At 50.5% G+C, this 22095-nt stretch overlaps 1 protein-coding gene across 4 annotated transcripts in view; it reads left to right on the top strand.

Annotated features, from left to right (window-relative positions):
* Window positions 1-728: 728 nt before the first annotated feature.
* The window catches only part of MLPH (melanophilin), a 46721-nt gene continuing 25354 nt past the window's right edge, over window positions 729-22095 (top strand). For 2 of the 4 annotated variants that reach the window (XM_027959101.3, XM_027958636.3), the window contains exons 1-2: window positions 729-1144; window positions 7912-8045. In XM_027959101.3, coding sequence (XP_027814902.2) covers window positions 7936-8045 — 110 coding nt within the window. In that variant the 5' untranslated portion in view covers window positions 729-1144; window positions 7912-7935. 4 annotated transcript variants of the gene reach the window in all.

Raw genomic sequence — 22095 nt, 5'->3', positions numbered from 1 at the left:
TCGATGGACGTGAGTCTGAGTGAACTCCGGGAGTTGGTGATGGACAGGGAGGCCTGGCGTGCTGCGATTCATGGGGTCACAAAGAGTCGGACACGACTGAGCGGCTGAACTGAACTGAGCTACCTGATGCGAAGAATCGACTCATTGGAAAAGACCCTGATGCTGGGAAAGATTGAAGGAAGGAGGAAAAGGGGCGACAGAAGATGAAACGGTTGGATGGCATCACCGACTCAATGGACATGAGTTTGAGCAAACTCCGGGAGTTGGTGATGGACAGGGAGGCCTGGCGTGCTGCAGTCCATGGGGTCGCAGATTCGGACACGACTGAGCGACTGAACTGAGCTCGTGGAGAGGGAAGCCGCGTCAGGCTAGGAGAAGGTTCCCCTGCGGCTGCCCTCCGCTCAACCCCCGAGGGCATCCTCCGGTCTCTTCCCACCCCGTCTGCGCGCGGATGCTGACTCCGCCGACTTTTCTTGACCGGCGAGATCTCGGGACCCTCCCCGCGGCGTCGATCCTGGCGCTGGGGCTTCTCGCTCCAAAGTCCCCCTTACCCGCCGGCGTTCCCACGCGTTAGTCGGCGGCTTTGGGGAAGGCGCCTTCCTGAGCCTCCGGGTCCCTTCTGTGAAGCCGGAGTGAATAGCGGAGTAAACTGCAGAGCTGGGATGGGAATTAAGTCAGAAAGCGTGCGGTCCGAGGGCGCGAAAGGCCCCCAGGTCCCTCCGCACCGAGGGCGGACCGCGGCGGCGCGTTACCGGCCGGACTCCCCAGGTGCGGGCCCGGCCCTGCCCTCCCCGCCGCCGCCGCCTTCCTCCGCCAGTCGGGCTGTGGGCGAGGAGCGATGGTCTCTGCCCGGCGCTGGCGCCTCCCGCGCGGGCGCCCGGGTGCCCGCCCCGCCCGCCGCCCGCACCCGGAGGTGCTCGCCGCTCCCGGAGCTGGGCGGGGCGGGCGCGGCCCTCGTGATCCCCGCGGGCGCCCGGACCTCGCCCTCCCGCCGCCCTGCGCCCTGCCCGGCCCGATCGGCCCTCCTGGCCTCAGAGCCCCGAGCCCCGACGCCCGGCCCGTCGCCTCGCTCTCGCTGGCAGGACTGGAGGGGGCAACCCCGGGGTCCCGGCGGCCAGGGCCGACACCCCTGGGAAAGGAGTCGGTGAGTGCAGGGAGAACCGGGGCGGTGGGCGGGCCCGCGGTGTGAACCGCCCCCAACAGCTCCCCAGGTCCCAGTCCCTCCAGACTGATGAGGAGGACGCGCCCAGCCCCCTCTCCATCCCACCCCCCAACCGAACCCCAAAGCCAGGCTTCGCCTGGAGAGCCTAACCGAAGGTCTGGGTCCTCGGGAGCCCATTTTGGGCAAATCGGTGGTTTCCATCAGAAGTCCTGTTGGCGATGGCCCTGCAGACGGGGCTGAGCCTGCCCCTCCGAGGAGACTAAGCTGGGCAGGTCACTCGGGCCGAGGCTGTTAGGGGAGCGACTCCTGCCAGAGAGAGAGCCCTGGGGCGTCCTGGCATGGGAGGAGGTGTCCTGGATTGGGGGCCCCTGAAAGCCCCACTTGTATTGGAATTTTGTTTGCTGACAGGCCCCCAGACCAGCCCACAGGGCCCGGGGGACGGGTCTGCAGGTGAAGGGAGTCAGGTAGTGGCCACTGGCCCCTGCCCGAGCCAGAAAGTGAGGAATGCTTCAACTGTGGCCCGCCAGGCTGCTCTGTCCACCGGGAGCCCCCCACAGGAATACTGGAGGGGGTTGCCGTGCCCTCCTCCAGGGGACCTTCCTGACCCACCAGGGATTTAACACTTGTCTCTGGGGTCTCCTCTTTACACGAGCACCACCTGGGAAGCCTGAGCCAGACCTGCTTACAAAGGCCCTCCGGTCTCCCAAGCTCAGACACCTGTGTCCTGCACACCTTAACCACGCGTTGAGAAGAACCCCACTCCATTTTCAGTTGGCCTGGGACCTTTACATTTTTATGTGTTTTGATTTTTTTCCTTCTTAGTTACATATTTCTTTCTGAAAGGCTGGAGTGATAAAGGGGGTGGCGAGGCCCCCACTGGCCCACTGGGTGCGAAGGCAGCAATGCCCATCGCCGTGAAGCCCAGGGAGACGGTCAGGCTTAAAGACCGTGGCGGTGGAGCAGTGACGTTGGCACCTGGGTTCAGCCACGCACGTCCATCTTTTACCATCTAGCCCTCTGCAGGCCACTCCACTAGGCCTCAGCAAGACCCAGCTTTCTCGGGCAAAAGCCCCGTACCTGGATCTCCAGGGCCTCATGCCTTAGAATCCAAGCACCAGTCATAGGTCCCTGCGCTCCCCCTACGTCCAAACTCTGGACGCAGTGGTAGGTGCCCTGCAGGAGTGACTGAGGACTGCTCCAGGCACACAGACTAGCAGGCACGGGGCCTTATTGATTAAGGCAGGCGTGACTGAAACGTTAAGGCCAGCTCAGGGGGAGGCTTGAGGGTTGGTGAAGAGGAGCCAGAGCCCCGTAGACTACTCGGAAGGGTGGCTTTGGTGCCCTCGGATGGCAGCATGGTGATGGCTCATGGGGGCCCCCGCCCCTGCCATCGGGTCAGCGTTCGGGAGCTGCCTGTCTCATTCTTTGCAGAAGCAATCTCTAGAGGATGAGGCCCCCTCCCCTGCACCCACCCTATGACCTCTCCCTCTAATTCTGACATCCTGGCATCACCCAAGGCTGGAGAGGGCTGGAGGAGTCATGGCACAGCTGCACACGCTGAGACCCGCAGAGGAAGGGGACTGGTCCCTAGTCGTGGGGGCCGGCTGGTGCCTGAACCGGGATTGGAACCCAGCCCCTGACCCTCAGGGCATCCTTGTCCCGCAGCATCACCTGGGGCTCCGTCCTTGCTCTGGAGTCTGTAGCCAAGGATTTCGTGCAAGTGTGGAAGGATGTCCGTGTAGAAGCAAGGTTTCCAGCAGCTCCCCAGGGAGCTGAGAGAGTGGAGAGATGGAGCAGGAGGGAGGCAACCGGCAGAGCCTGAGCTGCTGGGGTGATTTCAGAGCATCTACAGGGCTGAGGTGCCTCCAGGGTGGAAACATGCTCATGTTGCAGCTGAGGAAGCTTGAGGGGTTGGTTGCATGTCTGGGAAGCCAGCCCTGCCTGCAGAAGTAACCACACAGCCCCGCTCTGAGGACAGCATTTGGGAAGCAGCCACAAAGGGTTAATGCACGGCCCCCCTGCCCCCAGCTAGCACCTGGGCCTTCCCCCTGAATGTGCCTGTACCTTTATCGGTAAGGGTCACCCACCTGATTCTGAGTCAGAGCGCATTCCTGCCCTTGTTGGTAGGGCATTGAAGAGGAACTTGGGCTTGCTGAGAAGTTTATCATAGGCAGTGACGACTCATTCTTGCCTTTGTTCCCAGGCTCAGGGGGCCCCTCAGCCCAAGTTGTGTGTAGGAAGAACCCCCGCCCATATTTCCCCTTAATGGGGTCAAAATATGAACTCAAATCTTTAACAGACACAGATGAGCCACGGCTGAAATGCAGTGATCTGGGTTCAGGCTACCCACTTCGTAAAACCAGTTCCACTGTCTCTTTCCAACTTACTAACTTCCATGTAGCATTCTATTCTCTCCATTATAACTTATAAATGACTGGGGAGGGCTAACAGTCTCAAAGAGTAACAATGTGATTAAATCTGAGCCCTGGACCAGGCACAAATTGAAAGTATGTTGTTCAGGAAGCTCATGACTAGGCGTTATCTGCACTCAAGTGGAATCAGGGGCAGATGGAGCCTGGGGAGTCTGCCCTCCCCAGCACGCACACCCTGGGAGGTTCCCCCGGGCCAGGGCAGGTCAGAACCCTGCCCGCTCTGTGGGTCAGGAATGACCCATGTTAGTAGGGCATTTAGGCAGACCCAGGTCAGGCCCTGCTCCCATGTTCTCCCCTGACTGTGGTGGTTGGAGGGATACCTGGTGGAGACCAGGGTCTTGGTGAGCAAAGTGGGGAGTGGTGGGAGAGATGACCATGGCTGAAAGGCTGTCCCCTCCGTGAATCCAGGGTCCTTACGTGTGGCCGTACCTGACAGAGTATCTGGCAGGACCTTCTACCACATCCCAAGGCCCCCATCAACGTAGCAGCCTGACACAGGCCAGGAGGGTGCTAACAGCTCGTGTCCCAGTTGCCAGTGTCTTTCGGTTTATGCCCTTTGGTTGCTAAAATCGAGCATATTCTCCATTCTGTTCAAGGTTATTTTCTAAAGATAGTTTTTAAAAGCTTTAGCAACCTAAATGTCCATCAACAGAGAAATGGATAAAGAAAATGCGGTACATATATACAATGGAATATTCAGTTCAGTTCAGCCACTCAGTCATGTCCGACTCTTTGCGACCCCATGGACTGCATCATGCAAGGCCTCCCTGTCCATCACCAGCTCCCGGAGCTTGCTCTAATGCATGTCCATCTTTTCAGCAGTGCCATCCAACTATCTCATCCTCTGTCGTCCCCTTCTCCTCCCGCCTTCAATCTTTCCCAGCATCAGGGTCTTTTCCAGTGAGTCAGTTCTTCACGTCAGGTGGCCAGAGTATTGGAGTTTCGGCTTTAGCATCCGTCCTTCCAGTGAATATCCAGGGTTGATTTCCTTTAGGATGGACTGGTTGGAACTCCTTGCCGTCCAAGGGGCTCTCAAGAGTCTTCTCCAACACCGCAGTTCAAAAGCATCAGTTCTTCAGTGCTCAGCTTTCTTTATGGTCCAATTCTCACATCCATACCTGACTACTGGAAAAACCATAGCTTTGACTAGACAGACCTTTGTTGGTTAAGTAATGGAATATTACTCTGCCATTAAAACGGAAAGGCCATTTGCAGCAACATGGATGGACATGGACTGTCATACTGAGCGAAGCCTGTCAGAGAAGGAGAAATATGGTGTGACATTCCTTACATATGTAATCTAAAAAGAAATTATACAAATGAATTTACAACACAGAAGCAGATTCAAAGAGAACAAACTTACCATTGCCCTGGGAAAGAGGAGGAAGGGATGGATAGGGAGTTTGGGATGGGCATGTCCATGCTGCTATATTTTAGATGGATAACCAACAAGGACCTACTGTATAGCACAGGGAACTCTGCTCAGTGTTGTGTGGCAGCCTGGGTGGGAGGGGAGTTTGGGGGAGAAGGGATACATGTGTATGTATGGCTGAGTCTCGGCGGTTCACCTGAAACTATCTCACTGATGGTTAATTGGCTGCACCCTAATGAAAAATAAAAGTAAAAAAAAAAAAAACTAGCTAGAACCAACTGGGTCCAAGATGGAAAAAAAAAAAAGCTTTAAACTACCACCCCCACCTACCCACCATCACCACCACCAGCAGCAAAATAAACTAACAAAAATAATTAAAAGCTTTAAGAATGGGAAGGCTGATCACCGTAGTAAAGCCCCGTGTCGGGGACCACAGGCTGCTGACCCCTAGCTGCCCTGAGAACCTGCTTCCCTGGGAACATCACCTCCCAGCTGCATGGCATAGCGTCCGATGAACGGGGCAGGTCTGAAGTTTCCAGTCACTCTCCCACCACCGCCTGCTCACCCAGAAGTTGGGCCAGAGCTAAAAACAGGCACCGGAGTAACAGTTTTCAGATTATGTCTACCCTATGGAGTACCGACAGTCCACTCTTAAGTTAGCTACGTGGGATACTTGTTTTTCAAACTCTGTATTGCCTCATTCCTGGCTTCATTAAACAGAGCATCATGAACACACATCAGTTTCCCTGGTGGCTTAGACCATAAAGAATCTGCCTGCACTGTTTGAGACCTGGGTTTGATCCCTGGGTCGGGAAGATCCCCTGGAGAGGGGAATGACTACACATTCCAGTATTCTTGCCTGGAGAGTCCCATGGACAGAGGTAGGCTAGAGTCCATGGTGTGTGTGTGGGCGGGGGGGGTGGTCACAAGCTGTCGGACACGACTGGGAGACGAACACTTTCACTTAACAACTCAGGGTCACCCCTGGAACCTCCGAGTTGGTGCTGTCATGATGCCCTGGTTCCCTTGAAGCACTGTGCCCTGGCCATCTCTCTCTGTTCACGTCTCAGCAGCTTCTGCCCAGCCTCTCTCCAGGCAGTGGACAGCCAGCCTGGGTGTCTTCCCTACCCCATCCCTGGCAGGCACCCCCCTCTCCGGAGGTGACTCCCTGGTACAGTATCACCCGTCCCCAGACTGCGATCGACTTTGCTGTCTGAGCCAGGAAGCCAGGTGCCATCCTTGTTAGAAAGAAGCATCAAACAGAAGAGACAGGCTTGAGAGGGCGGGGAGTGCTTCCTCTGGGTGTGAAGTCTCCAGGCAGGGGTTTTGACCCCTAGTGGGCCATTCATCCATGGGTCATCAGCCACTGACCCACTCTAAGACAGGTAAGCTTGCATGGCAAGAAAAATATACTGGTTTCCTTTTGTTCTATTTTTCTCCCTCACATCTCTCAAGTTAAGTTTCTTGAAATGAAGCCTGAAATTGTAACTTTTCCTTTAGGAGAGGAGAGAGAATGCTGACTACTCAGCTGATAGTCACGGCTTTCATCTGCTCTGAAAATAGAATTTCAAATGAATGTTCTTCTTATGATAGAATTTTCTCAATGACAGTAAAAAGCAAAGATGAATAAACCCCAGGCATCCATCAAATGACTTTTTGTTCCATTTTTTAAAGACAAACAGAAACTATGTGCTCTGGGGAAGCATCAAGAGTCAGTTTGGGTTTAATGTTTTCACATCCAAAAATCTCAGTTCAAGTGTAAAGAAAATAGTTTGAATGATTCTGACCCATCAGTGCATCCTCTTAGTACAACATTCATAACGCAGTGCTTGAGTTTGGAAATATTGAGAGGGTCAGTGCAAAAAAAAAATTACAAATTATTTTTCACCTATTTTAAGGCATAGTTTGACAGCCACGGGATCTCTGTGGCCACTTTGATTTTAAGCGGTATCTGAGTGTTACTCAGAAAATGACGCTTCATAATTAGCGTCTTGTACAGCAGACTTGCTTTCTAGCACAGAACAAGTGTTGTTTGCATTTGCACAGAGATTACTTTCAGGAGGTCAGCGTCAGTGAATGGAGATGCTGCTCAGAATTCAGAAGCAGATTTGCGTCCTTGGTTGGTGTTTAGGGCTTCCCAGTGAAACCAGACAGACTGGGTCCCTTCTGTGATGTTCCTGAAAAGCGGGTTTTTGTCCTTCGTGAAGACTCGCTGAAGTCACACAAAGATTCTTGAGCTTTCGGTTCCCACCAGGATCCCGTCACCCAGACAGAATCTGCCCCCCAACCCCGTCCCGCCAGAACAGAGCTGGACTGAGTGCAGCAATCGTGGTCTCTGGCCAAGGGTCTGCGGTCCACCTGCTACAGACCGGGTGGGGGGCACCAAAATGTGTGCCTGAGTGCCAGGGGGGCGTCGCGGTCATCACGATATATGGAATGATGCTCCGCTAGCTGTTAGCAGGTGGGCGTGCTGGGGGAAGGGGAGGCAGGTGGAGGACCCCTCGAGGACCTTGTCAGAACGCAGATTCTGGATCAGGAGGGCCCGGGCCTGGGAGTCTGCATTTCTCACAGGCTCCGGGAGATGCTGCTGGTCCACGGAGCGCACCCTGAGTAGCGAGAAAGGTGGTAAAGTTCTGCTTCTCTTGGTTTGTGACAGCCAGGTTTTTCCTTCCTTTGTCTTCTTGATGTGAATTGAGATCTTGAGTGTCCAGAAAGGGCACAGTGTCATCTGAATTCCGACTCTGAGCTGTGGGGACTCTACACGTGGGTTCCTTATATTTTGACTGTGCATGTTTCCAGACGCAAATTTGCCTGTTTTCAAAAACGACCTAACCCAGGTCCAGCTCCTGGGAAATCGGTGTTTTCTGCATTGTCTCTTCCTCTGTGACTCGGCCGGCACCCTCACGGGCTTCCTGGGCTGACCCCTGGGCCCTGTGTTACTCCAGGTGTGACCTTGAGGAGCAGCAGAGATGGGGAAGACACTGGATCTTTCCAAGCTCACGGATGAAGAGGCCAAGCACGTCTGGGAGGTGGTTCAACGGGACTTCGACCTTCGAAGGAAAGAAGAGGAAAGACTAGAGTAAGTGTGTGTGGCGGGACCCTTGCTTCGTGGTCCCAGCATCCTCTGGAGGGGCTGGCCCCTTGGAGGTCTCTGGGCAGGCAGACGGCACTAACTCAGTGGAGGACGCTGGGTGAAAGTCACGTGCTTTCTGACCTCAGTTCCCCCTTAATTAAAACAAGGAGCTCCGACTTCCCTCCCGATGGTCAGGCGTTCCCTGAATAGTTTTATTTCAACTTGATCCAGCGCCAGGGTGACCTTCTCTGCTAATGCTGAGACCACAGCCTCGCATGAATAAAGGTGGTGAAGAGGGAAAGTCTTGGTGCTGACCTGCAACACCCGGGAGCCGGGATCAAGGGCCTTCAGGACAAAGGCAGGCTTTTGCCTCTTCCCAGCAGAGCTGGGGGCGCCCCATCCTCACTGCAGAGGCCCCAGCGCCCTCTTGCAGGCCGCTCCCGTGGGCTGAGCTAAAGCCCCCTTGGCGTTACATGTTCTTCTCTGCGTTGCTTCTTCCTCCGCTGAACCTCCAAGGCTTAGCCGTCTCCCGGGCTCCCTTGTTGCCTCGGGGTATTTTGTGGGTTGGCAGGCCTATTGCAGAGGAGACTTTAAGTGAAGACTCAAGGCAGGTGGGAAGTGGCCAAGGGAAAGGCCTGAAAGGCTCCTGCCAGGGTTGAGGGCAGAGAGGAGGTCAGAGCTGGGGTGAGGTGCAGGCAATCACGAGGCTGAGGGTCCAGCAGGACATGGACTGGCTGTTCTCTGTGTGGCTGCAGGCCTTTAGGCGAGGGAGTAACAAGACCCAGATTCTGCTCTGCAGCCGGCAGGCTACTGAGAAGCGGTCAGATGAGCTGTCAAGGGGGAGCCAGAAAGTTTGCTGAAGGGCTGGCTGTGGGGTCTTGATTTTAGGGGTGGTGTTGGGGTCTCGGATGACTCCAGAGTCAGGGCCTGAGTAACTGTGGGTTTGGAGGGGTCCTCACCTCACACGGGGAAGCTGAGGGCGGAGCAAGGGTGGAGGGAACCAGGACACAGATCTGTGGACACTGGGTGGCCTGTTAGACATGAGGTGGACGGGGCGGCCCCGCACACACCGGACGGGAGCCCAGTGAGACAGGACTGTGGGAGTGTCCACCTACAGAGGCCGTGGCTGCTGTAATCACGCCAAACTCCACAGCCTAAAGCAAGCACACAGCTCTCTGCTGGGCCTGGAGCTCGGAAGTCAAGGTGTTGACAAGCTGTCTAGTGAAACAAGTTCAGTGGAGCCCAGCACCCCCTGGTGATGGTGGGAAGGGGGCTGGGGCAGTACCAGGAGGCTTCTTGCTGCCTCTCTGTGCAGCCCCCCTCCCCTCTGCTCTGTCCTGGGCTGCAGGTCACCCCCAGGGTTTTCATTATGAAGCAGCTTTCACCCCACTGGTGTCTGGAGCCCTGACTCCCATCAGTTGCTGCCACCCCAGGACCAGGGCCCAGAGCCAGCCTTGGGCATCGTCCTGGTGCTGACTGGGGCAGGCGCCCACCTTGCCTCGTGTCTCCTGTCTTTGCCTCAACCTGGAGGCTGCGCCCGGGTTCAGAGCCAACACTCTTAGTGACAGAGCCTGCCTGGTCTTTCCTGTCTGGGGATCACAGCCCCTCCAAGCAGCCCAGCCGTTGTCACTCTTATTTTTAATGGCAGCTCAGACCCTCCCATTCCACACCTTTATAGAAGCACAGGTTGATCGGAGGGCGGGGGATCCCAGTTCTCCAGGGAGACCTTTGAGGGCGTCAGCCCCTCCCTCTGTCCAGACAGACCCCAGGTAGTTTTGCAGAAATTCCTGTTTCTTGCCTACAGGGAGCACCGCACCCTCCAGATCCCCAGCACCCTATTTTCCATATTTCTTGCAGTCATTTCAGGTTGCAAAAGGGAGACACACCCTGGTAGCCTCCAGTTACTGCTAGAAAGGAAGTCTCCAAAGGATCCCACTGGTGACACCCCCTCTCCTGGGGGGCCCGTGGATCAGGTCAGGTCCCTGGTCACTCATTTAAGGTCAGGGTGACATCCTTGTTCAGAAGTCCCCGAAGCCTTTTGCTCAGAATTTAGTGTCTTCTCGGCCAGACATGTGACAATTAGGGGTGCGCTTGTTAAATACAATAGCGCAGGACGTGGTCCCTGGGAGTGTCCGCGTGCGGAGAGGTGGTGGTTGGGAGAATCCACAGCAGAGCCAAGGCGAGGATGCTGGAGCCCCGGAAGTGCTCCTGTGTTCACTCCTCCTGTGCGCACCGGGCCGCTGGGGATGCGCGTGGCGCACCGGGCCGTTGGTGACGCGCTTGGAAGAGGTAAGCCGCGGGGCTGAGCGGAGGGCATTCGTGGAAACACCGATGTGCTTGTCTGTTGCTGGGTGTCATTGGTTATCCGTGCAGCAAGAAGTGAAGCCACATCTGCCTGTGACAGGCCTTTTCCCCAGTGTCCCCCTGACCCCCAGGAGCAAGACCCAGGCATGTGGTCATGCGGCTCCGTGAGACTAGAGCCCACGGGTTCACGTTCCACTCAGGTGGGGCTGAGACTCAGGAAGGGCACAGCTCAGAATACAGACTGTTTGGCGTTTGGACACTGACATTGGTTCTGTAGAGTGCATTGGCTAAAATACCAGCAGTCTGTTATGAAACTGAAGACATTTTAAAAATCATAAACCTCCTTCTTCCTGGCCTCATCTCAATGTTAATCTGCATTTAACCAGTTTCAATGTTAACCATCCATTTCCTGCAACCACAATATCCCAGTCTCTGTAGCACACTGGGGTTTCTGCATGATCCCTTGGGGTCCTCATGGGCTCTCCCAGTTCCTGGGTCTCTAGTCTCTGAATCACAACTGCCTGCATGCAGGCACTGGCCCTCAGCTGAGCACTGAGCGGGGGCCTGTAATAAACTGAGCGGCTCAGGGGTTGTTCAGGTGAGCAGGGTTTTTTAAATTGTTATTGAAATATAGTTGATTTACAAGGCTGTGTTAGTTTCAGATGCACAGCAATCAGATGAGTCTGTGATGTCTTCGACACACTCCAAAAGAGAGGCCAAGTGGATGGGCCAGCTCAAAACCTTACCAAGGTCATTGAGAGAACAAAGTCAATAGAGGAGAAAAAACTGTGAAGCCAAGACCCAAACATATTCATTACTTGGAAAGAACTTTCCCACCCTGAATACACATCAGATGGACACAATGTGTGCGCTCAAGGTCGGTTCACCAGCCGCAAGGTCGATTTACTGAGAGACGATTCACAAAATATACCAATTAGGAAACAATCAAACAAAAATGCGTTCCATTTCATATTTACAGAGTGAAAAGAAGTGTGTGTTAGCTGGGTTGCTGTTCGGTTTTTCTCCCCAGGTGGGAGCACCCCCTGTAAAGGATACTGGGGCAGGGCCTGGGTGAAGGGTCCAGCACCCTCTCCCACGTGGTGGAAGGGACCGGCACTTTGACTTCTGTCAAAGTGAGTGACCTGTGAGCTGGCCCAGGCCCTGACCCAATGCCCAATGCCCAGTGCCCGGTGGACCATCCCCACAACATGAAAGCCTCTCACCCCTCGGCCAGGCCTGACCTCCTGCCGTTTGTGGGGGACACTTGCGGCCCTGTGGGGAAGACAGATGCCAGCCAGTGTTGAAGGGCACCAGCTGGAGCATCTTGGTCTGTGTTCGCTGTGAGCCTCCTAACAAGATGTGCCACATAGAACCCATTTGTTCCAGGGGCCACCAGGTCTGCTGGTAGACCTCTCGGACAGCTCCCCTCCAAACTGACCAGGAGGATGTCCCTGGGAGGCTAGCTCCTGAGTGACAGAGGCCTGTGGAGCTTCCAAACAGCTTTCTTTGCGGACTATTTTGGGAATGTAAGGAGGAAGGGGGGCCGTATAGCCTCTGATTTAGCCCCAAGCAGATATAACGTCTCCCTGAAGTTGGCTTATGTGACCAGAGACTGGGGAGTGGGTATTTACTGTGCGGAGTGTGGTGTTATTCTCGGCTTCCCCTCAGAACACAGGGCTGCGCTCCAGAGGACCCCAAACCCCAAAACGCACAGAAACCGTTAGGCAGCTCATCAAGCCTTCACTCCCCGCCAAGACCCCAGGCCTTGGAATGAACTCGCCTGCTTCCTCACAGAAGCCTCGAGGCTGCCAGGCATCACCTCCCCCATCCCTGCACTTACCGTATTCACAGCCACCCTGTCTTCCCTCTCCGGGTCCTCGCCTCCGAGTACCTCGCCTCCGGGTCCTCTGGACCTTTCCTCTGCTCCCAGCTCCTGGAGCTGCCTCAGCTACCCCCTCTCTGCCCTCTGGCTCCTGCTTGGAATGTCAGAAGGGTCTAGCACCACATTGAAACAAACAAAGCAAAAGCAAGAAGAAACAAAAAACACAGAAAGCCTTTCCTTTGGCCCCAGCGCCCTGCTAAATGCTGGCACACCTTGCTCCCTTAACTTCAAATGATCCAAGCGCTTCACATCCTTCCAACTGCCTCCTGTTCCACTGGTCTGTCTTGGCAGCTACGCCTCGGGGCCCAGTCAAAGCCCCTTCTCAGACCCTAGTTTTCCCTGACCTTGAACTCTGCCCTCCTCACCGATCCCGTGTCTGTAACTGGCGTGTTCCTTTTCCCACACCTTCCTGGCTTTTCCCTGTGGTTACTTTGAAGGCCCCTCTTCCTCCTTCTGGTGCGTTAAAGGAGTAAGTTGCCTAAGACATGTCTTCTCAACGTCCATGAAAGCATCTGGGCCGCTTCAGATCTTTAATCTTTCACATACCCGAAGGACAGAGAATTCCTACACTGTTTAAACTGCTTCAGACCAGGAAAAAACATGTTCGTTAGGCTCACTCTGATACCCTATATTAACAAAGATAAAGGAGGGAAAATACAGCTCAGTTAAATCACCATTTTAATATGCCTAAGGCTGTAATGGAAGCCACTAGCCGCATGTGTCTGTTTAACTTAATTGAATACAACTTAAAAACCAGTTCTCCTGTCTCAATAGTCATATGTCAAGTTTTCAGCAGCCACACATAGGGATAGTGGCTGCCACAATGGACCAACAAATATGGAACATTTCTGTCATCACTGAAATTGTATTGGACATCACAGGCTAAGGAGACAGAACTTATGCTTATCTCAGCACTGTGGAAGAATGTTTGATAGCTCACTATTTTTGATGATTTTTTTAAGTAATAAAATTGAAATTAAAGGATACTTTTTTAACATGATGAAAAAATGCTTCAAACAATAGCCATCATGATATATTAATGTTAGAAACAAGAAAAGAATTTCTTTCATTGCCGCTTATCGTGACCAATTTAGCATGTTCTGTCAGTGCTGCTGCTGCTGCTGTTGCTGCTGAGTCCCTTAAGTCATGTCCGACTCTGTGCGACCCCATAGATGGCAGCCCACCAGGCTCCCCCGTCCCTGGGATTCTCCAGGCAAGAACACTGGAGCGGGGTGCCATTGCCTTCTCCATCTATTAGCCAGTGCAATTAGAGAAAGTAACAAAATAAGCAGTATACCAATGGACAAGGAAATCCAAAACTATTACCTGCAGAAGATAAAAACTAAGATAGTTACCTAAAAAAAAAAAATTTTTAAGGGAGAATTTAGTAGTCTAGCTATATAAGATACAAGAATATAAAAGAAAACTGCCAGGGTCTAGCCCCCGCAGGATCCAGGGGAACCTGAAGGAGAAACAGCGTTGGTGAATGAATGAATGAATGAGAGACGAATAGAGGAGAGAAAGGGGCTGATATTCCTTGGTTTACACAGAAAGCCAATAAAGCCCCAAGACAAGGAGCTTGCCCTGTTCACGGAGGCCACAGGTTCCCTCCCCGTCTCCTGAGGGAGTGAAGACACAGAACGTCTTCCTGTTCAGGTCTTAGAAACCTGGGCAGATAAGTGAACACAGGGAGCCGTTATGCTCTAAGGGATCAGCCTGAAAAAGAGAGTAAGAGAAAGAAAAAAAAAAAAAAAGACACAGGTGACCAAGCTTTTTTGAGCGAGGCCCCTTACTTTATTTTCAAAAGGGACTTTTATACCTCAACTTGTACATAGAGGGAAATGAAAGATGCAAGGTCATACAGAGTCAGCCCAAACATTCCAGCAGTTTTGCCCTTATAAAAACCAGGATTTTTTCTGCAAACCTTTCCCACAAATGATGTTGTGTACATTATCTTCTGGCCTTGAAGGCCTGTGAACATTTTATGACCCTCTTTTGATAAAGGCTGCTCAACTAGAAAACTTATTTTCCCTCAAAGTGTTTTTTCTTTATATTTCTAATCTATGTCAGCCTCAGAAAATGCTAAACAGAGTTACATTTCTCACAGAGCAAAGGTGCAGTGAGTTACAAGAAAGAACCAATTAGCTCAAAGGTCTGATGTGGTTAAATTCAAGGCTACACTTGTTTTTCTTACATTCCAACTATGTTAACTAATGCACTCCCAGGTGCTCAGTGGATAAGAGATATGGGAACTCAGCAACAAGCATTGGCCCAATAATGAAATCCTACACCAGCCCTACTCTAATAACTTTTAACTCTTTGAAAGGCTCTATATTTTAGGCTTCCCATGCCTCTCACAGTTGGGAGGCTGTGAACAATCACATGTGTAGCTGCAAGAGTCTGGATAAACCTGCCAAGTAAGCTAGAATGCTAACAGAGAGGGTTAGATTTGAAATATTCCTCTCATGTCCAGGAGACTTATTAGTTAGAGCCCTAAGTTGATTTTCTCCAGAGAAATGTGGTCGTGGATAGCCCCCGGTTAATGTCAGGAGAGTTGGTGAAAGGCACAAAATAGTAAGACAGACAGATTCTGGTTTGGGGGTAGATGCTCGAGCTGGTCTAGGGAGCCCCTCGAGTCCTGAAGCCTTGCTTAACAGTTCTCTTTCACATGACCTTGTCAGGGGTGGGATGGCCTGTGCTGGCTCCCAGCAGAAAATCAGTGTCCCCTTTGTAGACATCAGATGTAACCAATTAGAATGTACATAGAAAAATCCTATTTATAAAAAAAAAAAAAATATGAAGTACCTAAGGAGGAAGGGGAAGGTGAGGTGAATTGGGAGATTAGCTTTGACATAAACACACTCCCATGTATAAAATAGATAGCTAGTGAGATCCTGCTGAATAGCACAGGTAGCTGAATTCAGTGTTCTACGATAACCTAGATGGGGGAGTGGGTGGGACGTCTAAGAGGGAGGCGCTATCAGTATACATACGGCTGACTCACTTCATTGCACAGCAGAGACCAACAGAACACAAAGAAAAGTAAAGAAAGTATACTCCAATAAAAAAAGAAACATGTCATAGCCATATAAAGAGTAGTATAAAACATCACTAAACGACATGCCAAAACTGTAAATTGAAACAAATGGTATCCCATCCTCTGTATGGGAAGAATGCTGTAATGGTGTTGGCTCTTGAGAAATTAGTGTCAAATTCCTAAGGCATTTGGGGGAATATGAAAAAAAAACATTATAGAAAATGAAGACGTAAGACACAGCAATTTAAATAAGACTAATCAGCAGGGCCGCATTCCAGGAGATAACAAAAAGTATTTAATGCTGCATTAATTAGCATAACATGGGCCTTCCACGGATGTAAGTAGTCAGTGAACCAACATGAAGGTTCTAAAATGCGACCGAGTGTGTGTAACAGTTTCCAGTACAGTGGCAGCATTTCATATCAGTGAGAAAGGGAAGGATTAATTAAAGCTGAGTGTCGGGACAGCTGACCATGAGTGCAAGACTGGGGGAGGGAGTGTGACCTAAGTTCAATTTCTAATTGATATATTAAAAATGTAAAGCATGAAACTATGGAAGTTACTGGGAGAAAATATAGATAAACATGTACCTAATCTTGAGGCGGAAAAACCTACATGTGACAAGACGGGTAGAATCACAGCACAACATATCAATAAGTATTGACTAAATATGTACCTCTGAATTTAAAAAGACAATGTTTAATTTTTAAAAAATTAAAAGAAAGTTTTAACAGAAATGGCAATGAGTTATATCTTTGACCTATAAAGAAAGTCTTAAAATTGGAATGATCAAGAAGTTTCCAAATCAGAAAAACACAGAAACCCCCAGGTTTTAAAAGGAAAGGGGTAAATAAGAATGCATGGGTGACTCATCTCGCTGGGTGAGGACTCGAATTTTCCTTCATAGAACACTGTTTTCAAGGGCACGGCCCACAAGTCAAATATTAGGCTGTGAACCGTCCCCAGAAAGGCAAACAGGTGGTGATGTGTATTTGTAATCTTTTCAAACAAGCCCAAATGCCTGAGATTATCCATGAAAGATCTCCTGGTGTGAGGCATGGCTTGCAAACCATGACTTGCTTTAAAAATAAATAGATAACAAGGAATTTGAAGTCGCCCTTTGCTGGGCCACTTAGCACCACTGACAGACAACTCCAGGGCTGAAAACACAGAAGCTCAACCAGGAAGTCAGCTGCCAGAACAGCCTGGAGATTAACTTTGGTCTGAGATCACTTACGAGATTTCGGTGAAGCTCCCTCCCAGCGGTCTGTTGTTCACACATCACTAGATAGTTCCTCTTTATCCTTCTTTTTCATCGTTTGCTCACTCTGTTCGGAAGAGTTCAAAGAACTTTGCTGTTGTTCAGTCACTAAGTCGTGTCCGACTCTTTGCAACTTATGCACTGCAGCACTCCAGGCTCCTCTGTCCCTCACATGTCCTGGAGTTGCTCAAACTCAAGTCCGCCGAGTCGGTGATGCCATCCAACCATCTCATCGTCGGCTGCCCCTTCTCCTCCTGCCTTCAATCTTTCTCAGCATCAAGGTCCTCTCCAATGAGTCAACTCTTTGCACTGGGTGGCCAAAATGTTGGAGCTTCAGCTTCAGCATGAGTCCTTCAGTGGATATTCAGGGTAGGTTTCCTTTAGGATTAACTGGTTTAATCTCCTTGCTGTCCAAGGGCCCCTCAAGAGTCTTCTCCAGCACCCCAGTTTGAAAGCATCAACTCTTCCAGGCCCAATCTTCTCTATGGTCCAACTCTCACATGCATACATGACTGCTGGAAAAACCACTGAACTTCAGCAAGTTTCCATTTCCCTCATTATAATTCCTGACACTTATTCGTATAGTCAGGACCTTGGATCATGTACTTTCTTTTGATCCTTACTGCTTGAAGCTTGTCCTCTTTCAGCAATTCTCTCGGACACTTATGTTTCATTTGGTTGACATACTTTTAATACTATTGTCCCTCAGTTCTGTGTCCCATTGGTTCTTTCACACTCATTCTTAAGGGTCATACTAGAGATTCGATTTTCTCAGGAAGGACAGGGAGTAGGAAGTTCATACTTGAAATCTCTCGGTTGGGAGTAAGATCTCTGCTTACACACTTTCCCCTCTGAAACCTGGAAGAATAACAAACCCCAAAACGTGCCCATTTCCTAATCCCCCAATCTATGAGTATGTTGGGCTATGTGGCAAAGGGGAATAAAAATTGCAGGTGCAATAAAACCTGCTAGTCAGGGGCCTGGATGCGGGGGGCCAATCGGGTTAACCAGGTAGATCAGTGTGATCACAAGGAGCCTGATAAATAAAAGGAAGGGGGAGACAGGACAATGTATAAGTGTCATTTATTGTGAGAAGGACTCAACCTACCACTGCTGACTCTGAAGATGGAAGAAGAGCCGTGAGCCAGAGAATGCAGGTGCCTTCTAGAAGCTGGAAAAAACAAGGGACCAGACCTTCCCCCAGAGCCTCCAGGAAGGATCACACTGCTGCCAACACCTTGATTTTAGATGCCATCTAGAACTTTCATAGCTAGAGAGGAGAAGTCAATGCCTGGCTTCAAAGTGCCAAAGGTCAGGCTGCCCCTCTTTTAGGGGCTAATGCAGCTGATGACTTTAAGCTGAAGCCAGTGCTCATTTACCACTGTGAAAATCCCAAGGCCCCAAAGAGCTGCCAGATCCACTGCGTCTATGCTCTATAAACGGAGCAGCAGAGCCTGGAAGGACAGCGCATCTGTTTACAGTATGGTTCACTGGATATTTTAAGCTCACTGATGAGACCCACTGCTCAGAAAAAGATTCCTTTCAAAATATGACTACTCACTGACAATGGGAAACATCCCCCAAGAGCTCTTACGGAGATGAACAATGATATTAATAGAGTTTTCATACTTTATTACACACATCCACCCTGCAGCCCATGGTTCAAGGAGGAATGTTGCTTTCAAGTCTTATTCTTTAAGAAATCTCTTTCAGGAGGCTATAGCTGCTGTAGATAGTGATTCCTCGGATAGATCTGGGGAAAACAAATGGAAAACCTTTTGGAAGAGACTTGTCATTCTAGATGCTTTGAAGAACACCCGTGATTCATGGGAAGAGGTCAAAGTATCAACACTAGCAGGTGTGGAAGAAGTTGATTCCAGCCCTCACAGGTGGCTTTAAGGAGTTCAAGACTTCAATGCAGGAAATCACTGCAGATGTGATGGAAGTATCAAGAAAACTGGAATGAGAGGTGGAGCCTGAGATGTGAGGGAATTGATGCAATCTCATGGTCCAACTTAAACAGATGAGGAGTAGCTTCTTACAAATGAGCAAAGAAAGTGGTTTCTTGAGATAGGTCTATCCTGGTGAAGATGGTGTAAAGGTTGTTGAAATGATAAATTTTTTAAAAAGCATTTAGAATATTCATAAACTTGGTTGGCAAAGCAAAAACAGAATTTGAGAGAATTAACTCCAATTTTGAAAGAAGTTCTACTGTAGGTAAATTGCTGTCAAATAGCATTGCATGCTACAAAAAATCTGTCCATGAAAGGAAGAGTCAATCCACAGAGCAGACTTCATTGTCTTATTTTAAGAAGCTGCCACCCCAGCCTTCAGCAACTACTTCCCTGATCAGTCAGCAAACATCAACACAGAGCTGTCCCTCCACCATCAGACAGAACATGACTCAGAAGATGGTTAACAATTTATAACGCTTAAGTGTTCTGAAGTATGTGCATCATTTTTTCAGCCATAATGCTGTTGCATACCGACTAAACCTCAGTATAGTGTAGACGTAACTTTTATTTGCACTGGGAAACCAAGAAATTCCTGTGACTCACTTTATCCCAGTACTCGCTTTATTGTGGTGGTCTGGTCCAAACCCACAGTAACTCCAAGGTGTGCCTGAATTACCCGCCAGATGTTTGCCCTTCTCTGTCCTGGCCATCATCTTCTCTCCGCACTCCTGTCTCTTCAGCCGTTTCCTCTGCATTCAGGAGAGTAAACGTGTGGCTTCAAAATAAGTGGTTCTCAAGCATTTTGCCCTGATAGATTCTTAAATTTTTGAAAAGTCCAAAGAGGTTTTGCTTACCTGGGTTATATCTGTCTATACTTACCCGTCAAAAATTGAAACTGGACATTTAAAAAGTAGTTGTTCATTTATTTAAAAGAACAGTAGTCCCCTTATAACATAATAGAAATGTTATGAAAAATAAATTTTTCCAAAGCAAACACATAAATGAGGACAATGGCATTGTTCTGTGTTTTTTGAAAACCCCTTCCATGTCTGGCATGATTGGAGATGACTGAATTCTGTTATTTCCTCTGCACTCAGGGTGTTTTCATGTGTTGTTGAAGAAAATCGGACTTCATACAGATGTAGTAAGAAAAAGAAGGAGGAGCCTTTCCAGATGATTATGGGTGTTGTGTTCTGACAATACCTGAAAACCTTGTGACTGGTAGTTTCTTGAAGTTGTAATGTGGAATCTGAAACCATGTCAATGAACTTTCCCTTCCCGTTACATTAAAATCCGCTGGTCTATGTCACACGTGGAATGGTTCTTCTATCCACATGTGCTTTGGTGACACCTGTGCAGGCTTCCCCGATGTCAGTACATTTCATTATACATAACCAAAGCAATCGCAGTCATCATTATCACTGCTGCTCTCATCAGAAACCTCTCTGTGACAGAAAACTCTGAAGCTCAGGGCAGCAGAGACATAAAAATCTTCCAAAAGTCTTCTCTGAGCTTGAAAGCCTGGATTTTGTCACCAGCAACTAATACCATCACTTGACATACTCCTTAATTAATTAATTAGTTTATTTTGGGCTGTGCTGGGTCTTTGTTGCTGCCTGCAGGCTTTTTCCGGTTGCAGTGAGCAGCGGCTATTCTTCAGTGCCGTGTGAGGGCTTCTCATTGCGATGGCTTCTCTTGTTGTGGAACTCTAGGGCCAGTCCATCCTAAAGGAAGTCATCCCTGAATATTCACTTGAAGGACTGAGGTTGAAGCTGAAGCTCCAACAATACTTTGGCCACCTGATGCGAAGACCCAACTCATTGGAAAAGACTCTGATGTTGGGACACATGGAGGGCATGAGGAGAAGGGGGTGACAGAGGATGAGAAGGTTGGATGGCATCACCGACTCATTGGACATGAGTTTGAGCGAGCTCTGGAAAATGGTGAAGGACAGGGAAGCCTGACATGCTGCAGCCCGTGAGGTTGCAGAGTCAGACATGACTGAGCAACTGAACAACAGGGCAGGCAGGCTTCAGTAGCTGCAGCTCACAGCTCAGTAGTTGTCGCACGTGGGCTTAGTGGCCTGGTGGCATGTGGGATCTTCACGGACCCGGGAAGAACCCGTGTCCCCTGCAGTGGCAGGCGAGGCGGATTCTTAACCACTGGACCAGCAAGGAGGTCCCACTTGACATGCTTTCAGTCAGAGACACTTCATAAGCCATGCTTTCCTTTCCTTTCTGAGAGCAGAGGTACAGTCTGTTCCTCCGGCTGGTTCTGTTCTGAGAGCCCAGAGCTTTCACCCACCACTACTTTTGCACTGCCAGTGCAGGGGCCCAAGAGCAGAAAAGACAAACTTTAGTGTAATTATGAAAAGACTTTTGACACTGTGGCCCCTGTCAAGGGGTCTGGGGTACCCCTGGCGGCCCCTGGACCACACTTTGAGACCACTGTTCTGAATCACTGGGCTTGACGTTCTGCCCGTTCCCCTCCTCGTTGCCAACTTTGGTCCCTTTCCATCTTCACTTTAGCCCAGTCTTCTCCATCTCAGTGGATGTGGTCTGTGGTCTTTCCATCTCAGCCTGGCTTCTCCTTACCTCCTGCACAGCACACAGGTGGCTTCAAGCCTTCCTCTCTTTCTGGTGGTACATCTCATCCAGGCATCTGTGTTTCTGAAGGTGACCTTGACCTGAAGCTTCACATTGGGCTTTTGCCTACTGAAGCGCCTGTAGTGCAGGGACATCTGGTCAACCCCGTGTTTGCTGTCAGCAGGCTGTGGGTGTCTCTGGCCCCTCAGATTCTCCAGGTTGGTGGATATGCTCTGTGGCTCGCCAGCATCTGGTGCTGGACCAACATGGGGTCCCCATCTTCCCACCCTCCTGTTCTCCAGCTGTGAAGAAGAGAAGTTATGTTTTAAAGTGTCTAAAGCAGAGTGTCTTTATCTGTTCCCCCCAAATTCAACACCTGAAATACATCCACCTCCTCTGGACTCTGTGAGCTCTTATTTAAGAGGACCTCACGCCCTGTGCTTTTGCATCCTGAGATCCCCCTGCCTCCCCATATCCTCACCTCTTTTCCCAGGGGGTCTGACTCTACCTGGATAGAGAATGAGGATGCTTATGGAGAGAAGCTGGACAGGGCCCTGCCCAGCCACGGGGTGGCCTCTAGGTTCTCTGGCTGAGGTAGAGACCGTAAGAGTGGAGCTGAAGACTAGGCCCTTCCCCAGCCAGGTGCTCCGCGGGGCCAGGTGGGAAGCCTGAGGCAGACGCTTTCTTTGCCTTGTCAAGGCAGTTTTATCTAGACTGGCAGTGAATAATCATTTTAGGTTCCTGCTACCTCTAGACTGTGTTTCTTGGCCTGGGGGCCAAGAGTCTTATTTTGCGTCTGTCTTCATGCGTACTTCAGTGCACAGCGGGGAGAGGGAAGTCAGCGCAGCGCAGCCAAAGCCTAGCTTGATCAGGAGGTTCCCCAAGCTCGCTCCGTAGAATCACCGCCTTGTCTTAGACCCCCACCCTGCTCTGGGGCGTCCCCATCAGAAACCACAGTTTTTGCGGAGTTCTCTGGAGACAATGGCATCTAGTGTCTGGCTAATTTCTGTCGCTAAGAATGGATTAATTTGA

The sequence above is a fragment of the Ovis aries genome, chromosome 1, assembly GCF_016772045.2.
Source record: "Ovis aries strain OAR_USU_Benz2616 breed Rambouillet chromosome 1, ARS-UI_Ramb_v3.0, whole genome shotgun sequence".
In the NCBI taxonomy this organism is placed as follows: Eukaryota; Metazoa; Chordata; class Mammalia; order Artiodactyla; family Bovidae; genus Ovis; species Ovis aries.
Note: the sequence above shows the minus strand (reverse complement) of the source record. Positions and strands in the feature narration are given on the sequence as shown.